At 37.0% G+C, this 21,822-nt stretch overlaps 1 protein-coding gene across 1 annotated transcript in view; it reads right to left on the bottom strand.

Annotated features, from left to right (window-relative positions):
- The window catches only part of LOC307141810 (heparan-alpha-glucosaminide N-acetyltransferase), a gene marked incomplete at both ends in the record, with an annotated part of 31,723 nt that overhangs the window by 9,769 nt on the left and 132 nt on the right, over positions 1-21,822 (bottom strand). The window contains 12 exons of the mRNA XM_079842263.1: positions 183-306; positions 2,091-2,212; positions 2,430-2,542; positions 6,782-6,942; positions 7,358-7,388; positions 10,180-10,256; positions 14,005-14,084; positions 15,628-15,694; positions 16,589-16,658; positions 20,119-20,237; positions 21,361-21,479; positions 21,722-21,816. Of these exons, the coding sequence (XP_079698389.1) occupies positions 183-306; positions 2,091-2,212; positions 2,430-2,542; positions 6,782-6,942; positions 7,358-7,388; positions 10,180-10,256; positions 14,005-14,084; positions 15,628-15,694; positions 16,589-16,658; positions 20,119-20,237; positions 21,361-21,479; positions 21,722-21,816 (1,178 nt within the window). The remainder of the gene's footprint in view (positions 1-182; positions 307-2,090; positions 2,213-2,429; positions 2,543-6,781; positions 6,943-7,357; positions 7,389-10,179; positions 10,257-14,004; positions 14,085-15,627; positions 15,695-16,588; positions 16,659-20,118; positions 20,238-21,360; positions 21,480-21,721; positions 21,817-21,822) is intronic.

Here is a 21,822-nt window from a genome sequence, read left to right as displayed (position 1 = left end):
CAAGAGACAAAAAACAATCACAGTGTAGGTTATTGATTGCAAGGCAATGGTCATATATATATATATATATTTTTAGATCTAATTATACACAAATATTTCTGCATAAACCCAAATGGCCAGTCACAATCAAGATATTTAATGCATTGAACTGTTTAAAGATGATCAGTACATGATTCTCTCACCTTGCATGATGGATACCAGAAGATATTGTCTCCAAATAACCACCGGTCTATATACGCGGCTGCTCCTCCTGTGCAATTGGGGTATAAACCATCATCTCCAATCCCACCAGCTCCTAAATATCCACTAGCAGAGGAAACACAACGCAATATACACTCCAGTTCAAAAGTTTGGGGATATTTTAATGTTTTTGAAAGAAGCCTCCTATGCTCACCAAGGCTGCATTGATCAAAAATACAGTAAAAATAATATTGTGAAATATACAATTTAGAACTGTTTCTTATTTTAATATATTTTAAAATGTAATTTATTCCAGTGGTGGCAAAGCTGAATTTTCAGCAGCCATTACTCTAGTGTTCAGTGTCACATGATACCTCAGAAATCTTACAGGATTCTTTGATAGAAAGAAGAAATAGAAGTAAATAGAAAGTTCAAAAGAACATAATTTATTTGAAATATACTTAAGTATAAGTCTTTACTGTTATGTTTGATCAATATATTGAGTCCTTGCTGAATAAAAGTATTCATTTCTTAAATAAAAGGGGAAAAAAAATCTTTCTGACCCCAAACTTTTGAATAGCAGTATATGATTTCCTTGTCATCAAATGAATATATAACAAAAATGTTAAATACTTTCACTTTATTGTTATAGCGCTGTTCATGTCAAGTCAAGTCAAGTCACCTTCATTTATATAGTGATTTTCACAATACAGATTGTTTCAAAACAGCTTTACAGTGATAATAGGAAATAAAAGGTTTTGGCTATACATCAGCTCTCATTTAGTGCTTTGTAAGTAATTAGCAGGATTTACATTTTTTTGTTTAATAGGGAGCCAATGCAGTGTTGACATAACCGGGCTAATACGGTCATACTTTCTGGTCCCAGTAAGAACTAGCTGCTGCGGTTTGGTCTAGCTGGAGTTTATTTATTAACCATGAGGGGCAACCACCCAGTAGAGCATTACAATAATCTAGCCTTGAGGTCATGTACGCATGAACTAACTGTTCTGCATTTTGCATTGAGAGCATATGTTGTAATTTAGATATATTTTCAAGATGGAAGAATGCTGATATAGCGTATAAGCTCAACAACGAAACAGCCAAAGGTGACAGAGCAAGGAAAATGTTTATTTGAGGAGACTCTGGTTTAATTATTTAGATGGAAGTGTGTTTGGGAGGTAGCAAAATTTAAATGCTGCATTGTGCTGCAACACAAGGACAATGATTGTGAGGTCAAAATGTTTTTTATTCAGGCGGAATTATCGTTGCTAGGCATGTGATCGTCAATGTCATGCTGGGTTAGACACATTGAAAAAAAATCTTGAAGGAGAGGAGAAGGAGGACATAAATGGAAGGTTGAGCAGATACAGGGAGAAAAACTGAGAGAGGCAGAGAAAGGATGATGAATCCTTTCTCTCTGCCTCCTTTTAGTGCACATGACAGACTGAGATTGGCTAATTATCCCCTCTGAAGCGGCCGCCAAACACTCATAAATCACAGATCTCATAAGAGCCGCACAACACGGCCTTGTACGGCACAAACCCTCAAGCATTCGAAGACTCACAAACAAAATAGCACACAAATGACCATATTGCGATGCATATATATGCGCATTCATGATGTAAATGTCCAACATTACCGCCGTCCCGCATATATTCTCAGCGGCACGCTTGTGTAATAATGCCAACATACATGTCACCCAAGGAATTAGCTTGATGTATGAATGACATTATTATTATGTTAATAAAGGGATGAACTGCAGTTGATTCAAGCTTGACAGACACATTACACATTAATTATTGAACGCACAGGATTTATATTCCATATTACCATGTTTGTATTGTTCAATGCGATGGTTAATCTTCATCACAAATGTGTATGGTCAAAGCCTGACGCTAATATGAACTCACGTGGGGCAGTTTGGAACGGGTAGTAAGAACGTGAGACACAGCCACATGGTCTCCAGCAACACAATGATGAGCCATTCAGGCCAGTATAAAACCACATCCTGAATGGGGTTCCACCAGTTATGCTGAGGGGAACATGCAGAAAACATACAGGGTTAGAAATCATTCAGTCTTGCATGTATAATATGTTATAAAACTCAATAAGGTAATATTTCAAAAAAATCAGTCAACACATTGACTTCATTTTACTGTAACCTCTGGCAATTAATCATTATTTCAGATAGTGTCTTCCTGTACAGATGTCTGATCTGAGAGAAATGTGAGCCATATGGTTTAACCCACCTCCCTCAAGGGAATCTCTCTGTGGGGAGAGAAAGTCTGCATCACTGCCAGGACAAAATAGGTGAAACCCAAACGCTGGAGCACTCCGGGTATCCGTAGCCAGGACCAGGATACTAACACATTCAGGCGCACACACAAATATAAACATGCACGATTACTATTACAGACTATTGATGGAAAAACAAACTCATATGATGTATTTTTAATAGGTTTGCACTTAATAGGAGTCAGCAAGCAAGTCAATGGTGGGCTTTTGTGTATTCAGCTGTACAAGTGCTTTTTTTTTTTTTTATAAAGTTTAAATCTTTCTTTGGATTCAACTCTGTCAAATATTGGATGGATTTTACCCTTTCTTACAGGAATATACTTTATATTTAGACATTTGCTGTAAAATCGGTGCAGGCAAGTCCTTTTCCTGTTACAATTCAAATGATTGAAAAATACACTGCATTGTGGGATAATAGGTCAAATAAAATTGAGATTAAAATAAATTCTGAACAAACGAGTAGCCAAAAGTGAAACAGCAAAGTAAAGAATAATTGCAGAATTTGATAGCACTTTTATAGTCACACTTTTATTCAGCCAGGATGCTTTAAAAAGTGACCGAAAAAGACATAATGGTACAAAATATTTCTATTTCAAAACAATGCTGTTATTTTGAACTTTCAATCATCAATCCTGAAAAACGATAGTTTCCACAAAAATATTAAGCAGCACATTTAATGAGAAATATGTCTTGAGCACCAAATCTGCATATTAGAATGATTCTGAAGGATCATGTGACACTGAACACTGGAGTAATGATTCTGGAATTACACCTTGGTGCTCGGGCCCTAAATATTAAAATAGAAACGTTATTTAATGCTTAGTTATTTTAAACAGTTAGTTATTTAAATTGTAATATTTTACAATATTACTGTTTTTACTGTATTTTTGATCAAATACAGCAAGAGCAGCATTCAAAAAACATAGCTATCCCAAGCATTTGAATGGTGGGTGTACTGTATATATATATATATATATATACACATATATTTCCTGATCAGTTCATTAAATCACATTATATAGCTGTCATTTAATTTAACTGTAGAACTACTGTATATCCTATACAGTGAATACAGCAACTAGTAGCAAGGAATATAAAATAAATGAAAATAAATGTACTGTACATCTAAGGTCTAAACACTTGTACAGGGTGTTGTGTTGTTTTTCACTGAAGAGAAGATTTATGTTATAACACAAGCTAATGATGGTTATGCTGACACAGACCCAGGGTGAGGTGAGAAGTCTTTCACTGCAGGACAGAAGAGGTGTGATCTACCCTGCCGGAGACTAATAATGTTTATCTGAAGAGATTCTGACGGGGAGGGTGATGTGAGCGAGCGATATAGAGCGAGAGATTGATGGTAATCTGCACATTAGTTAATTGAAAACCTCTTTGTGGCACATACGAAGGGCCACAAGAAACAATATAATACTGATCATTGATCCAACAAATCAAATAAAAAGCGGAAACACTCCACCTCTGCACATAGAGAGACAGGAAGTGGTTCGGTGACTAATGGTATCTGTCAATTAAAACCCATATACACACACTTTCTAGAGCAAATCTGCTCTGTAATTTATCAAAGACTTGACAATCAGGAATTTTGCAAAAAGATCCGTTTACAATCAACAATATAGCGATTTAAACCTCTAAACTATACAATTATGAAAAGAGAGAAGAGAGTAAACTGGGGCTGTTTTGGTACATAAAAGCATTAATGCATTAATGCACCATGATCACGCTTCTTAAAATTAATATCCAAGGATGATAATGGCTTCAGTGGCCAAGCAGAGACAGACTGACTATAAAATCTTCACTGGTGCCATGTTTAAATAGATCAGTTCAATGAATTGTAATACATTTTGTTGCATTTAAATGAAGGTATATTGGGGGAAAATGGTTTCTAAACATCATTCTGAGTGATTCACAGGGTGAGGTATCAGAAAGGGAGAGAGTAAATTTTGCATTTTAGGGCAAAAGCTGTAATTACATTACATGAAGTTCCATAAAATCCACTGTGCAGCTGGCATGATGAAACCCTATCTGTGATAATTGACCATTAACGCCAAGCTTGTTTTTGCTCTATGCACCTCTGTTCAACAGCCCCAGATATTATGATTGCCACTGGATCACTGGAAAGTATCACAATATTTTTGTTAACTTAGTTACACATCCATCCTGCCAGATAGCTAACTGCTTTGGCTAATGTATGAGCACTGCTCTGTGCTGACCTGTCAGACGGTCCTCCCTGCCCTAGCTTAACCCTGACAGTCCTAATGTGCTGCTGCGAGGCCCCGGATTAGAAACGTTGGCTTCTTTTCTTCCATCATTAACAGAGGCTAATGGACTTCATTTGTAAAACAAGGATTTGGTGACTTGAATACGTGATACTTTCGTATTACGCAAGGAAAAGTTCACAGTCAAATTGAATGGTGCAGCAGGTCACTCTTTGTCTGGTATCAGTCACTGCCACCCAGAACAGAACAGCAACTGTAATGAGATTTTTGCTTTCTATTGTGCTAAGATAAATCCAATGCAATACAAGATACATAATGTAAATTCAAACTTCGAGCATGTGCACCATTGACTCTTTAGGGTTTGTTGGATATCAGATGTTAAATATACCCAAAGTTCGTTGGAGTTATAGAAACTTGATGGTGTGTCTTATTAAAACACTGGACAAATACCAGTTCTTTGCTCTCTTATATTTAAAGTTCAGAATGCTTAACTTTTGAGCAATTCACATGGCAGGAAGTTTACGGATTCACATGGAGCAGAGTCACAAGATGTAAGTGGACAGATGTTGAGAGAAGGACAAGATGAACAAGATGCACAGGGTGGTTTTAAGTCATTAACACATCCTAAGGAAAGGACTCAAAGGACATGGTTGGGTGTCCATTCAAACACCCATTCCTCACCAATGCAAAAAAAACAACAAAAAAACTAAGGAAGTGAGGTCTACTTATAGACCTTAACCACGGGAATAATGTAGTGCACTAGATTTGCTAGTGTAGTTTGCTTGGAATTGTGGGAGATGTAGTACAAAAAAAATAAAAGGGGGAAACAACAAAAATAAAAGGCAAGAAAACTGAAAAGAGGGTCAGATTCACAACAGGGCTGTCAATGCAACTTACAAAAAATATATTTTCATCATTGAAAATTAAGTTGCACTACGGAGCCCCGGACATGAAATGCAGGAAAAATTTTAGGCTAAATCATGCACACGATTTACTAATTCGGTCCCTCGATTTATAGATTGTGCGCACAATTTACTAATTAGTTCCCACCATTTGCTAAATCGTGCGCACGATTTATAAATTGAGGGAATGAATTAGTAATCATGTGGATGGTTTAGCAAGTCGAGGGAACGAAGTAGTAAATCGTCCCCACGATTTAGCAAATCGAGGGAACGAAATAGTAAATTGTGCTCATGATTTATAGGGAATGAATTAGTAAATTGTGCACACAAATTTTTTTTTCTTGCACGTCATGTGCGGGGCTCCGTATTGCACAAATATTGACACTACAAACTTTCTCCGAAAATAAAAGAGACAAACAAAACAAAACAGCATCACTGGCAGATAAGATGCAACTTGTTAGGTCAGGATTTAAACCTGAATCCCCTTTCCTTCTGCACAAAAACTGTAACACTAATCCATCTGACATTTATATAAAAACTATTAAGCAGTTAAAATATTTTTCTGTCCTAGGGCACCAAGTGAACCAGTGTCCCAAGTGTCCCTCAAAACTAAAATTTAAATGAAAACACTTTACAATAAGCTCCTGCTCCTGTGACGTAAGAAACACCAGTGATTTCAAACCACGTCTTTTTTCACTGCAGTTTTAAAGAGAAAATACTCAGCAATAGTGTTGACTTATGAATTGCACATGGTTTGTCTTAAAGAATTTATAAAAAAAACACCACATAGACATATAAACAACATTAAAAACTTGATTTTCAACACAGGGGCTTTAATGCATTAACTAACTTTAACTAACAATGAGCAAGACATTTGTTACAGCATTTATTAAGCCTTGTTAGTGTTAGCTAATACAAATGCCACTGTTCATTGTTAGTTCATGTTATCTAAGTTTAAATTAACATGAACTAATATTAATTGTCTTCTAAACGCTTTAGAAGAATTTTTCCTTGTTAGTCCATGTTAACTAATGCAGCTAAATAATGTTAACAAGTGGAACCTTATTGTAAAGTGTTACCAAAAATAAATAAATAAAATAAAATATAAAACAAAATATAATTATTGTAGAGGAATACTGAAAAATAGTGTATGCATAGCCTACTCACAAAATCCATCTTTTGGGCTGTAGTTCATGAAGCAGAACCCGATGAGAATCAGGACGATGGTTCTCCAAGAAACCTTGCGAAGAAGCTGCAGCCATGGAACACCTTTTCTATGCATCGAGTTGAATGCTAGCACTACAGAAGTACCTATGATGAACACAAACCTTGCCAGAGGATTAAAGACAGTATTATTGTCACATAGAGAAACACAATAATGTGTATGTCAAAAAACATTGAAGGACTGAGTGGTAGATTGAGTATTTGTCCTTAAACATTTTCATAACAAACAAACCCACAATTTAAGGCTGATGCTGCATTACTGGGCCTTTAAATGCAGGCCTTTTTTTAAAAGAGGTCACTGGGTTTTACACGTTTTATGTATACTCTCAGAGATAGAAAAGATTAATTGACATAGGCGAAGCATTATAAATGGAACTGGGTTGGAAAAGCCTTAAATCTGAATGGTTTTGAAGGCAGATCCAAACTGCTGGACTGAAGTCCCACTCTTTTCCATATTAATCTCAAAAATGGAAAGTAATAATTCTCCATCGATTCGTTAAGTACATGCTGGCAGCTCACCAAGCCATCACAAGATCAGCTACTGTGAGACCTGTAACATACATGGAAAAAGACATTCACGCACATGAAAACCACACACACTTCTGGTGCATGTCTGTCTACAGTTGCTGGAAAGTTGGCTGTTTGAATGACACATGGTAAATGCATAATCTAATTGCTGAATGACTGGCAAAATTACTTTTATCCTCATAATCGCACTTAATTGTAAACAAATGTCATTTAGACTATACTAACTGATGATAAAAGATTGTGTGCCCTTAAAAACATTGTTTTCTCATTATTTTTCGATTTTCAGACAGCAATGATTTATAAATGCTCACACAGGCATGACAGAGGAGGCCTCACAGTAATATGAAAATCCATCTGCTTTCCCTTATGATCAATACATTTCTGCTGATATGATGAAGAGGCCATTATGATCCTTAAATTGAGTTCATCTGTGAATACTCCAGGAGATGTGCTTCGTAATAGACCCCCATTAAAATTTAACATGCAACCCCTTCTCCTCTGCGTCCTTTGAGGATTTTCATCCAAACGTCATGCTGTAGATTTGAGTTAAGGTGCAATAAAGCACTTTAAATATAAGTATTTGATATCAGTACATTAGGTCTACTTTGGTAGTCTGTGAAGATGTATGTATTATTTTGCCTTTCATTTCATATTGGATGCCCTTAATTAGTGGTATTTATCTAAAAAAATACCTAATCAATATCTTAGAACACATAAGTGTGTATTGAAAGCTGGTTCCAGGGGAAAAAAACTAAACAAAAACAAGCTACAAGGGTTGAAAATGTTAAAACGAAGCATTAAGGAGAAAAATATCTTTTTTAGTCAACAAATTACAAGCCAGCTCTAAAAAGATGGATGCTCAGAAGCACTTTTGTTCATTGAGTGAATGATTTTTGGTTCATTTCAAATTAGACAAAAGCAAAAAATTACTCAGGGAGGGAGAGTCGGTTGTGAACTCAATAAGAGCTCTGAATGAGTTTGATTAAAACCGCTAAATCACAAGCAAGCTTGAAGCTGTTTTGCGAATCTTACAGAATTACTCATTACAATCAATGGATAATACAGATTTATTACTTCAAGAATCAGACACAGCTCAGAAAAACTGGCGTACACTATTAACTTTGAATATCTGACAACCACCTATACAGAGGGGAGAACAAGTATTTGATACACTGCCGTATTTTGCATGTTTACCCACATACAAAGCATGTAGAAATCTGTATTTTTTATCATATAGGTACACTTCAACTGTGAGTGACGGAATCTAAAACAAAAATCCAGAAAATCACATTGTATGATTTTTAAGAAATGAATTTGTATTTTATTGCATGACATAAGTTTTTGATACATCAGAAAAGCAGATCTTAATATTTGGTATACAGAAACCTTTGTTTGCAATTACAGAGATCATACGTTTCCCGCAGTTCTTGACCAGGTTTGCACACACTGCAGCAGGGATTTTGGCTCACTCCTCCATACAGACCTTCTCCAGATCCTTCAGGTTTTGCGGCTATCACTGGGCAATACGGACTTTCAGCTCCCTCCAAAGATTTTCTATTGGGTTCAGGTCTGGAGACTGGCTAGGCCACTCCAGGACCTTGAGATGCTTATTACGGAGCCACTCCTTAGTTGGCCTGGCTGTATGTTTCGGGTCGTTGTCATGCTGGAAGACCCAGCCACGACCCATCTTCAACGCTCTTACTGAGGGAAGGAGGTTGTTGGCCAAGATCTTGCGATACATGGCCCATCCATCCTCCCCTCAATACGGTGCAGTCATCCTGTCCCCTTTGCAGAAAAGCATCCCCAAAGAATGATGTTTCCACCTCCATGCTTCATGGTTGGGATGGTGTTCTTGGGGTTGCATTCATCCTTCTTCTTCCTCCAAAAACGGCGAGTGGAGTTTAGACCGAAAGCTCTATTTTTGTCTCATCAGACCACATGAGCTTCTCCCATTCCTGCAGGATTTTAATCCATGACGGCGTAGTGTGTTACTAATGGTTTTCTTTGAGACAGTGGTCCCAGGTCTCTTCAGGTCATCGACCAGGTCCTGCCATGTAGTTCTGGGCTGAGCCCTCACCTTCCTCATGATCATTGATGCCCCACGAGGTGAGATCTGGCATGGTGCCCCAGACCGAGGGAGATTGACCGTCATCTTGAACTTCTTCTTCATTTTCAAATAATTGCGCCAACAGTTGTTGCCTTCTCACCAAGCTGCTTGCCTATTGTCCTGTAGCCCATCCCAGCCTTGTGCAGGTCTACAATTTTATCCCTGATGTCCTTACACAGCTCTCTGGTCTTGGCCATTGTGGAGAGGTTGGAGTCTGTTTGATTAAGTGTGTGGACAGGTGTCTTTTATACAGGTAACAAGTTCAAACAGGTAAATACAGGTAATGAGTGGAGAACAGGAGGGCTTCTTAAAGAAAAACTAACAGGTCTGTGAGAGCCGGAATTCTTACTGGTTGGTAGGTGATCAAATACTTCTGTCATGCAATAAAATGCAAATTAATTATTTAAAAATCATACAATGTGATTTTCTGGATTTTTGTTTTAGATTCCGTCTCTCACAGTTGAAGTGTACCTATGATAACAATTACAGACCTCTACATGCTTTGTAAGTAGGAAAACCTGTATAATCTGCAGTGTATCAAATACTTGTTCTCAAAAAAAATTTCCTGGCTAAATTATTAATGCATTTTATAAAATTTTTGTCACATTTGCAGTTAGTTTAGTTGTAATTTAGAGCCCTGTATAGAGTAAAAATTAGAGAGCTCATCACAGATCATTATATGTAACCAATCAACAAAATAACCCACCATTCCATGGTGCATGTTGGAAAAACCAGTAACCACCTCCTCCATAGTTCACAAATACCATGACCGTCAGGGAGAATCTGTAAACACAAACAAAACTGAAAATGTAATCAGAATACATAGTAAAGCTATTATCCAAAAAGAATATTAAGCAAATATTAAGCCAATTAATGCTTAATATTGTTAATGATCAGAATTCAACAAAGGCCATCAGAAGTATTTTGACTTGTTAATTATTTTTGTCTTTTGATCAAATGATATTCTGAATATTGTTACAATTTATAACCCACAGCACTACCATTCACAAGTTTGGGGTCAGTAATATTTTGTTGTAAAGAAATTGCTAGTTTTATTCGGCGAGGACACAAAGTACAAAGTACAAGTAAACAAAGAAATGTATAATGTTTCAGAAGATTTCTATTTCACACAAATGCTGTTTTTTTTTTTAAACTTTCTATTCATCAAAGAATGCTGGAAAAAAAAAAATACCACGGTTTCCACAAAAATACACTGTAAAAAATGATTGTTAGTTTAACTTAAAAAAGTAAGTTACCTGGTTGCCTTAAAATATTAAGGTAATTGAAATTAAAATTTTGAGTTAATACAAGAAGGTTTAATCAGCAGAAACTCAAAATATTATGTTATATGGACCACATTAATTACCTAAGTTGATTTGACAAAAGAAAATAAATTGTGATAAATCATGAAAATATTTTTTACAGTAAGCAAAACTGTTTTAACATTGAAAATAATAAGAAATGTTTCTTGAGCACCAATAATCATATCAGAATGATTTCTGAAGGATCATGTGACACTGAAGACTGGGGTAATGGCTGTTGAAAATTTTGCCATCACATCTCACTTTAACTCTGATCAAATAAATGCAGCCTTAGATGAGCATAAGAGACTTCCTTCAAAAACATTAAACAAATATTACTGTCCCCAAAGTTGCTAACAGTATACAAACAAGCAAAAAAAAATCTTTACAATATCCTCCGGCCTCTCAAATCTCACTTGTACAACTGTATCAGTATTATGGATCATAAGGCAAGAGGGTTTAGCATTTATTTTATATATCAAAGACGAAATGCTGTGTAAGGTAATGCAACCTAAGCATTATGAATCACTCAGGAAATGAACGGTTGTCCTCTGAATCGCCCCACCCAGAAGTGCTGACTAAAGCCCTCCGCTGTAATTTATTGTAGACGTGTAACTTAGAGCAAGGAAGCCAAGCTGCAACTTATTGTGCATGATGGAACACTACATTGAATTAGCAACAGCAGGAGATGTTTTTTATTGCACGTCAGAAAATGCATGTTTGCACTATGCAACATAAATATACCCGTGGACACGAAATTGATTTTGGTGATCAAACTGACAACACTTAGATCGCGGTGTTGAAGTGTGTTCCCTTTAGTTTCTCTGTATAAGAACATACTGACTGAGAAACCGAAGCACTGTATAGACCTTCAGATAAACTTCACTCTATCTAACGATCTAAATTTTTCCTCACCAAATTCAATTAGGAGATCAGAACAGAGACCATTACTGCTCCTTTTAGGCCTAACCTGCTGATACAAGATTTTAATCACATGCCATCCTCTAAAGAGCACTATTAAAGTAAGCATGTCTTTGTCTTTCTTGTCTCTCTCTCTTTCACACACACTTTCTCTTTCTCGCACACACACTTTTGCGACTGCATCCATTAGTATCCATAGTAACAAAGACAAAGGTTAAGTCATTTTCAAGATGAGACTACAGCACAATGTTTGCAATATAGCATGTTATAGCCAATCGTTTTAATTAAAAAACCCTCAGTGTTAGGGAGGCGTTCACTCTTTTTAAAAAAAAGCCTTCCAGGGCACATTAAATATTTTATTGCTTTAAGCTTCCTTTGTCTTTCTGTCATAACCAGAAAGTAATCAGAAAACTGCAGCAGACAGTAAAACAATGTTGTGTTTTCATGTTACCTCTCATTATCAATTGTTGTTAACAAGTAAAAAATGTATTTTGGCAGGAACTCCCAGTGTACATTTGTCATTGTCATGTTATCCCAGAGCTATAGCTCTTTGTAACCCTGAATGGGCACATCTGTGATTTATATGTACTGCAGTTATTACTGTAAAAAGCCTGAGATATCAAATAAAACTAGTAGCCTACAGGTAAAACATAATTATGACAAATGATTAAAACAACAGGAGTACAATTTACACTCAAATTGCATAAATGCCAAACATCAAAAACAAAACTATGAAAAGTAAGGAGGTTGTATTAGAAAAATGTCTTGTTTCCTGCTTAGGAAAGTACAGGGTATATTAAACTAATTGGGCACATTTTGAAGTACATTTGCTGTTAGTATAACTTATCATTACAAAACCACCAACGTCAATTTGTAATCACAAATATGGGGGAACTGGCTGCAGGCTTTTGGCTGGCGCGATTAAAAAACCGAATCCTTTTAAAAAAATTAAAATGCAAACAAAGTCTACAGTTATACTATATATCATGTTGATGGCATCTGATGAATTGAGGGCGCTGTTCTTCAACTCAGAGGAAAAACCGTAGCCGCAACAATTTCACCAGGGCGGTGGGCAGATGACAGATGCTTCTGTCTTCAGTGAAAAGTTTTGACTCACGGCTGGACAGGCCATATTTCATGTTATACAGCAAGGGAGTTGCAACACTACAGGCTATTCTCACAAAGAGCCAAAGACATCTACCGACATTATTAAGTTCCACTTATAGCCAAATCAGGGATCCCATGTGTACTTTGCACAGTGTTGATTTTGTTTTGGACTTTCAATAACTGCAACGCTCTTGTGAAACATCATGCATTTGTTGCAGAATCCAATATTACTTCGACATCATGAATCAACAGACCTGACAAGCCAGCTGTGATGTCAACCTCTGAGTCTATTTGTATGAGATGATTTCTATATCATATTCAAATTCAGCACTCTAGTTCCAGATTACAGAATACTGTACAGAAGGCTGAAATGAAGGAAACAAAGAACCAAAGTCTCCAGCCACACTGATAAAACCATTAGGCTTAACAAGGAAATGGACTGTTTCATATCCAAGAGCAAAAGCAGATGTAGACTGAGGGAAACATCTGTTTTTATCTGCACTGCGGTTTACAGAGAATATCCTTATCAATGTGAATGGAGCAGTTATGAATTGTGCTAAAAGTTTCACACAAAAAGGAGGGAAAAACATTATGGTGATGGGCAATTCTAAGAACCATAAAAGCTTGGTTATTCTTACTGTCATTGATAGTACAAATTGCCACTGGTGATTGCTATCTGAAAAGCACTTTTGCAACACACATGGATTATCCATTACACAAATCTTGATCTGGGAAGTCATATCCTCTCCAGCTCCAGATCTACAGCCTGCTGAATATGTGCTGATATGATGCCTGTATTATTACATCAATTACTGGGATGTGAGAGGTCAAAGCCACAGCAGCTTCCTGTTTCGGGAGAGGCGTGCTTATGTGTTTGCCCCCAAGTCACTATCCAGCCCTGCTGGGCTTCCCGATTAAATCACATCACCCTTGCTCAACAGCAATCCACTGTTCCCCACCACAGAGGCAAAAGATATTAGAGATGATGCCTAGAGCGACCACTATAAACAATGGCTCGAGTGAGTATATGTCCAGCCTGTGACCCCTTACAATCTCCTTAGTCTCACAATACATTCTCTGAGTGAATGCGGCCATCAAGTCCATGACAATTGATAAATATCAAGTTCATAGAATTCAACGGGTTCAAAATGAAGTTAGCGTTTTAGTCCAAATAAATTAAAAGACATTTTTTTGGCACATACCCTCGTAATGTGTCCAGTGACTTCAGTCTTGATGACTTTGTTTTGCTTTTGTCCATAGAATTTTCATTATTTGCCTCCTCCTAAAATAAGCAAAAACAACCAATTCAGTATGAATTTTAAGACATCGTCATTTTACTAAGACGTATTTGTAAATATTTTTTTTAAATTATTCTTAATCAGCATGAATACAATTCCGGCCAAGAATGTTTTAGTTAAAAAATGCAATAATATACTTAATATTAGCCTACTGTAAACATTTGTATATATATATTTAAAAAAAAAAATAGTATACAATAAAACGTGATTAAGTATTAATATATAATGTAGTATATATAATTGTTATATTTTAAGCAGGGATGAGGAGAAGTGAGAATTCAAGTGCAGCAACAGTTTATTAAAAAATAAGATAATCCAAACAGGGGAACTAGAGACATAATCCATTTGAGACTGTTGCATGGAGGCGGTTTCAGTTGCTACCCAAGTAAATTTGAGATTAGTTTGAGCAAACTCAAGGAGGTGGATTGGTTTTTAGCACGTTTCATTGGTAATTTATGCTACACGATTAGTTCACTTTTAAATAAACGTTTGCTGATAATTTACTCCACCCCCATGTCATCCAAGATGTCCATGTCTTTCTTTCTTCAGTCGCTAATGAGGCATCTATGTATACATCTATAACCACGCTCGTATTTTGACCTCACTTAGCGGAAGTTATGGCGGAGCTCATAGATGATCACGTTCGTCTGATAAGAGGTAAAATAATAGCATAAATACTGCTCGGTTTCCTCGCAGAAACTGATCGTTTCACCAGATAAGACCCTTATTCATCGTTTGGTATCGTTTGGTATCGTTTAAAGCCCTTTGAAGCTGCACTGAAACTGTCATTTAGACCTTAAACCGTTTGGAGCCCATTGAAGTCCATTATATGGAGAAAAATCCTGGAATGTTTTCATCAAAAACCTTAATTTCTTACTGCAGAAAGAAAGACATGGACATCTTGGATGACATGGGGGTGAGTACATTTTCAGCAAAAGTTTATTTAAAAGTGAACTAATCCTTTAACCTGCTCCGGAGTAGGTTTTATTCTGGGTTAGAGATTGCAGACCAAAACTGGACCAATCAGCTGTCTAAGATTTTCGGATTGAGAACTCTAAATAAATTAAATAAATTTTAATGTTTGGGTAGTCATGGGCAGTCTTTTCAGGTTTTTTTTTCATGTTTGCGTAGCATGAGCAGCCTCAAACATGTTTGGAGAATGAATAGATTCTCTCATTTCCAAAGGGAGATGTTCCCATTCACCATATGGTCTTGCAGTGGCAGTGAGATCCATCAGAAAGAAATTAGCATTACCCTCTTCCTGCTCTGGCTCTCCAAACAACTGCATGATAGGCCACAGACAAAGCTAATCAAACTTTCGGACCAGGACAATACAACGATACCTCAAATTAAACTATAACCACTACAGGGCTCCATATACGTCTTTATGAGCAATTCACATTTTAGATGTGATCATCCTGGAAATGGCAGATTAGGAACGCTATGAATTAACCATAAACAAATACACAGTGTTTGCTGCATAACATCTGTTCCTATTGTATGATGCATGAACCGTTTTGCCCTCACCATTTCCATGGAGTTTTGAGACCTGTGACAACGGAAACAATTCTTTAGCCTCTGTGTACAGCTGCATCTGTAGAGGTATAAAACATTCATGTGAAATCCGCTTAAACAAATGTTGTGTTTAAACATAAAAAAAGTTATTAGTACATACACAACCGTTCAAAAAGGGGGCAGGGTTATTTTAATGTTTTTGAAAGAAGTCTCTTATGCTCACCAAATCTGCATTTATTTGATCAAAAATACAATTTAAATAGTATTTTTTTTTCCTGTGGTGACAAAACTGAATTTTCAGCAGCCATTACTTAAGTCTTTAGTGTCACATGATTCTTCAGAAATCAGTATAATATGCTGATTTTGTGCTCAAGAAACATTATTATCAATGTTAAAAACAGTTGTGCAGCTTAATATTTGTGTTAAAGTTATCGCTGTGTCCAAATATGCCTACTTCCATTCTATATAGTAGGCGAAAAACAGTATGTGAGCCGAGTAGTATGTCCGAATTAATTGTAAAAACAGTGTATGTACCTGGATGACTTATTACTTCCACCGAGATTCTGAAGTGCGCATTCGATGGAAACTTCACTATCCCATGAGGCCACGGAAGAGGATTTGTTCATGAAGGTGAAGCGATGTAACTGATGCTGTACATGGCGGATAGTACATCCGAATTTCATTCATTCTACACACTTTCATATTACAGATCGTACTTTTTCAACGGTTGCAAAAAACAAAAAGTAGTACACTAAATTTTTTAGGATTCTTTCATGAATAGATGTTTAAAAGAACAGCATTTATTTGAATCCTTGAAATATTTTGTAACATTATAAATGTTTTACTGTAACTTTGATCAATTTAATGCATTGTTGCTGAATAGTAATAGTTTTGAGGGGGAAAAAATCCTATATCTTTTGAACGGTAGTGTAATAACTCAAATTTGGAAGAGAAAAACAGGTAATATTGTTACCTGAGTATATAAGGTAAAGAGGCCCAAAATACAGCGACAGAAGCCAGAATCAAGAATGCCGCCAACAGCGCTGAAGAATCAATATTAAATACATAAGAGCAATGGTCATACACACTTTTTCTGCTGTTTCTTCAGTTATTGTGAGGGGAACTTGTTTTTAATGTTTAGAAATAAACCGAAGACAGCAAATAGACTGTTAGAGTAATTAAACGTAAAGGGTTACAAAAGGGTTATGTTCAGTTTATGCGATTTTCTCAGCCTTCGCTCTGAACAGCCTCTGTCACCCATGCTATGCCACAAGGGAGCTCTCAAGAATCCAGCAGTGTCTTTTTATGTAATCTGAAACCAGTCTATAGGCGTACAATCAATCTATGAAACCCTAGCTTTGAGACTCCAATAAGGCCATGCACTGAGGCAATATTTTCACAGTGCATGATACAATGGATCATATTGGCTGCCAGAGGCGTCCTCCATGATACTGACTGCTTAGGGGAAGGTGTAAAACAGGAAGCAATAATGTGTCATATTCCAAGTATTTGGAAGCAACAGACGTCTTTATTGAGTTTGTGTATTCTGCAAGATAAAGCTGAAAAACATCCTGAAGTTAGATCAGGAGCATTTGATATACTTTTTCACTTTCCATAAAACCAAACAGAGTTCAACATTGTTACATAATGCTTACATAAGGCCTAAATTGGAAGCCCAACGTTTATCATCTTTTACAATCAAAACATGGACAACAGCCCTCACACAAATGGACATGTTACACCCGGTGATCTCAAGCGATCAGATGGGACAGTGGAGGCCTTTTGCGGAAAAACAAACAAAGAAAGGACCATTTGATCAAAGTGTGAATACACTTGATGACATGAGGGGAAACAGTGAAGCTGTGATGATACTATAGTGACGACTGAGTTCAGGAGCCTGGACAAACTGGCCCTGAGATAAATAAACACTGCATGTACATCCAACACTCTGCCCACTTAAGAGTCCTTTTAAGTATGCCATGTTTGTCATGCCTCAAATGTCCTTTAACTTGAGAGGTCAGAGAAGCTGATTGGTTGCTACTCAGAAAACTACAGAAAACAAACTAACATCTTAAAACAGGTACTATAATTATTTATCATTTATTATAATTAAGCATTTTTTGTGTACATGTATGTTTAGGGCTGTCAAAGTTATATTTAATGCATTCATAAATATAATTTGATATTATTATTATTAGAATATTATAATTTTTCTAAAAAAACAGGGAAAAAAAGTTTTAAGTCTAGTTTTAAGACTAAGAAATAAGGACTTAATCTGCATATTGTTTTGTGGGGTCCAAAATTTGGCTGGTATTTTAGGGCTGTCAATGTGAATTTTTTTTTTTTTTTATTGTTAATCTTTCTTTATATTCTTTTAATCTATTGACAGTACAGTAATAAATCCTAATCAGCATATAGTTTTTTTTAAGAAATAAAAACCTAATTTGCATTTAGACGGTTTGTTATGGGTTATATTTAACACACAGTTTGCTTTGGCTTTAGTACAAAACAAATTCGATTTTAGAGGAATCTTTTCTTTATATTATCACTCATAGCACTTTACGCACACAGTAAAAATGAGTCTGTATAGTATACTTGAAAACATACACTGATCAGGCATATCTGATCAGGTGAAGTGAATAACACTGATTATCTCTTCATCACGGCACATGTATGTGGGTGGGATATATTAGGCAGCAAGTGAACATTTTGTGCTCAGAAGTGTTAGAAGCAGGAAAAATGGGCAAGCATAAGGATTTGAGCAAGTTTGTCAACGGCCAAATTGTAATGGCTAGACGACTGCGTCCGAGCATCTCCAAAACTGCAGCTCTTGAGGGGCGTTCCTGGTCTGTAGTGGTCAGTATCTATCAAAAGTGGTCCAAGGAAGGAACTGTGGTGAACTGGTGCCAATGGCCAAGGCTCAAGGCTCGTTGATGCACGTGGGGAGCGATCAAACAGACGAGCTACTGTAGCTCAAATTGCTCAAGAAGTTAATGCTGGTTCTGATAGAAAGGTGTCAGAATACACAGTACATGTTTGTTGTGAATGGGGCTGCATAGCCACAGACCAGTCAGGGTGCCCATGCTGACCCCTGTCCACCACCGAAAGCGCCAACACTGGGCACGTGAGCATCAGAACTGGACCATGGAGCAATGGAAGAAGGTGGCCTGGTCTGATGAATCACGTTTTCTTTTACATCACGTGGATGGCCGGGTGCGCGTATGTACGTCAGCAGGATAATGCGCACTGTCACAAAGCAAAAAATAGTTCAGGAATGGTTTGAGGAGCACAACAACGAGTTTGAGGTGTTGACTTGGTCTCCAAAATGCCCAGATCTCAATTCAATCAAGCATCTGCGGGATGTGCTGAACAAACAAGTCTGATCCATGGAGGCCCCACCTTGCAACATAAAGGACTTTAAGGATCTGCTGCTAACATCTTGGTGCCAAATACAACAGCACACCTTTGGGGGTCCAGTGGAGTCCATGCCTCGACATGTCAGGGCTGTTTTGGCAGCAAAGGGGGACCAACACAATATTAGGAAGGTGGTCATGATGTTATGCCTGATCGGTGTATAAATCTCATAATTTTTGGAGATCCATGGCATCAAAAAGTTTGAAAACCTTCTTGTAATCAAAAGCTACCAAGCTTTCTTTGAAAACAAGCTTTGTAGGCAATTGCTGTCATGTAGTGAAATGTAATACAATCATCACTGTCTAATAATCATCAGTAAATTATCCTACTCTTATTTCACAGTAAATTATTTAACACTAATTGCTTAAGTTGAGAATCAGCAACTCTTAAATTTACTCTAATTTGCACAGTTCAGTCTAAATGTTAACTGGTATTTAAGGTTAAGCAGGCTAATTACTGCATGTCTGTATAATTTACTGCTTGTTTTCATCAGATTGAGGTCAGAGTTTCAATTTTTCAAGCCGAGACTGAGGGAGGGGGAGTGCATTCAATTGAAAACAGCATGTTTTTTGTGCACTGTCCCCTTCATCAGTTCTTCTTAACATCTGCTGATCACTAGCACCATCACTTAGGTTGTGAGAGCCCTTTGGAGCTGGAGTGTAATCACCAACCAGTCCGGCTAATGGAAGCTCATCATATAGCCGGGAGTTTAGTCACACTGGCCATATATCTGACAGATAATGGCTACTTGCCCTTAAAAGTCTGATCTACAACATAATCTGCACTATTGCAAAGTAGACTGCGCATTATAGAGCGTGGTGCTTTCAAAACCCCATTATGCTTTAATCCTTCACGCTCCTCTAATGTATTTCCCACAATGCTCCCCTCCCGGGGCATCTTCCAAAACAAACATGACAGAAAAGCTTTTCTTTGAGCTGTTTTTTTTTTCAAGAAACGAGCAGTTCATCGGATCAATAGTCTCATCTGACTCCTGGGATAAGAGAGAGGCACTTCCCTGCTGAACTTTGGAACACGATACATGTCTTGTGACTTATTTCATGTTTTTAATTACACAGTATGTATACTTACGCAGGTACGCATTATTCGGACTCCTATCCACAGTGAGAGAACAGGTTACATCATTTAGCAAGCCAGTCTGCCTCATCCAGAGAGAATAATGGCCAGCTTCCTCAAATGTCTGACTCAGACTAGGGAGGAGAAATAATGTCATCAACATGTAATAAAACACTGATCCATCCATCACATCCTTACAGTCATGATGACGGTTATTGAATTTTTAATGTTTTGTTTAAAAAGCTTCCCTCTTTTTAAATGTTATTTACATTTTCTGCTACACGTCATCGCCAGCATTTTCAGATTTATTCACAATTTGTTGTTTTCTTGTTAACCACAAATTGTAAGATGTAAGTAACCTGTCATGTAACTGTTTACCTAAAGTAGTCCAAAAATCAACTTTCACTTTATATTTATTAAAATCAAATTGATTTATATCATTTATAACCAATCTTTTTGTATTTTCTGATTGTATTGTATATATAAATGCCTCTTTGTAGCAGCATGGTGCAAAATTATAACGTAAACAATGACATTCAAGAGGCTGAAGGGGGCCATCTAGAGGGCATCTGAGAAAACTGCAACTTTTGAACCCATTTCACCTTTTTCATCCCCCAAAATGTGCACTATAAGCTCTTATTGATCGACCTGGGAATGACATAGTGGCCAGCACGTTCTTTGGGGGAGAAGGTAAATCGATAATGGCTCGGTCTGGAAAGGGACCTCTGTATCGATCTTAAAGAAGCCCAGGACTAGACCTCAGCCATAGGGTGGGAGAGATACAGTGACTTGTCTTATGAAATCAGACACCCTCGACAACTCATTTGAAAATAGCCCCCCCCCCTCCAAAAAAAAAGGCCCAGGTTGTTTGTAAATATGACTACGGTTTCCTGCTTCCGACATTCCAGCTTGGGTTTGTGAGAGGACCACGAGGTTTGATGTCTTAATGGTCTTTTTCGTCATTATTTCAGTGTCAGCTTGTTAACCCCAAAATGCAGTGCGATCAATATCAGTGAGGAATTCTCCAAAGGGCAGCACTAAAGCCAGGTCACATTTAAACACATGGTCATAAATAGTCTTACTGACTGCAAATGCAATTGGCAGCTATTAGGGCTATATATCTAGCCTACTGTATGTATGACCTTTCTGTACCACATTTTTTTCTTCCTCTTTTAAACAGGGTTATTGAAAACATCTCAATTCAGGATGTATTCACCTTAATTAGCAAGTTAAGGTGTAGTTCAAGGTGATTCTTACCCACACAAAGTGCTGTTTCCATCCACAGGTGCGATTCTCAGAGTCAGTGTAAGTTGTGTGCTCACCACCACAGAAATATTATGACCATTCCCAATTGTGGCAAGGGGCTGATAAAGACACTGTAGAAGACGTATATCTGTTATTTAACATTTATTTAATATAAGCCATTTTTGACAGTTCAAGCAGGCTCTACAGGTTATATGAGAAATTACGTAAAGGTTTATATTGCTCACTAAACTAAACCTGTACATATTGTGAATGGAACAAATGTATTTTTTTTATTTCTGTTTCTTTCTTTTTGGAACAGAAAATGCTCGAAACATTCATAAGTCACAATCAGGACAATAAAACAACAAAATACCTTATAACAGTAATCTGAGGTGTAGTAAACACTAATGTTGTATGGAAGTTCGTTATGGAATATTAGCAATGCCTCGTCCATTTTCAGCTTGTAGACTAAAA

Source organism: Gobio gobio (genome assembly GCF_949357685.1).
Source record: "Gobio gobio genome assembly, chromosome: 18".
Taxonomy (NCBI): domain Eukaryota; kingdom Metazoa; phylum Chordata; class Actinopteri; order Cypriniformes; family Gobionidae; genus Gobio; species Gobio gobio.
Note: the sequence above shows the minus strand (reverse complement) of the source record. Positions and strands in the feature narration are given on the sequence as shown.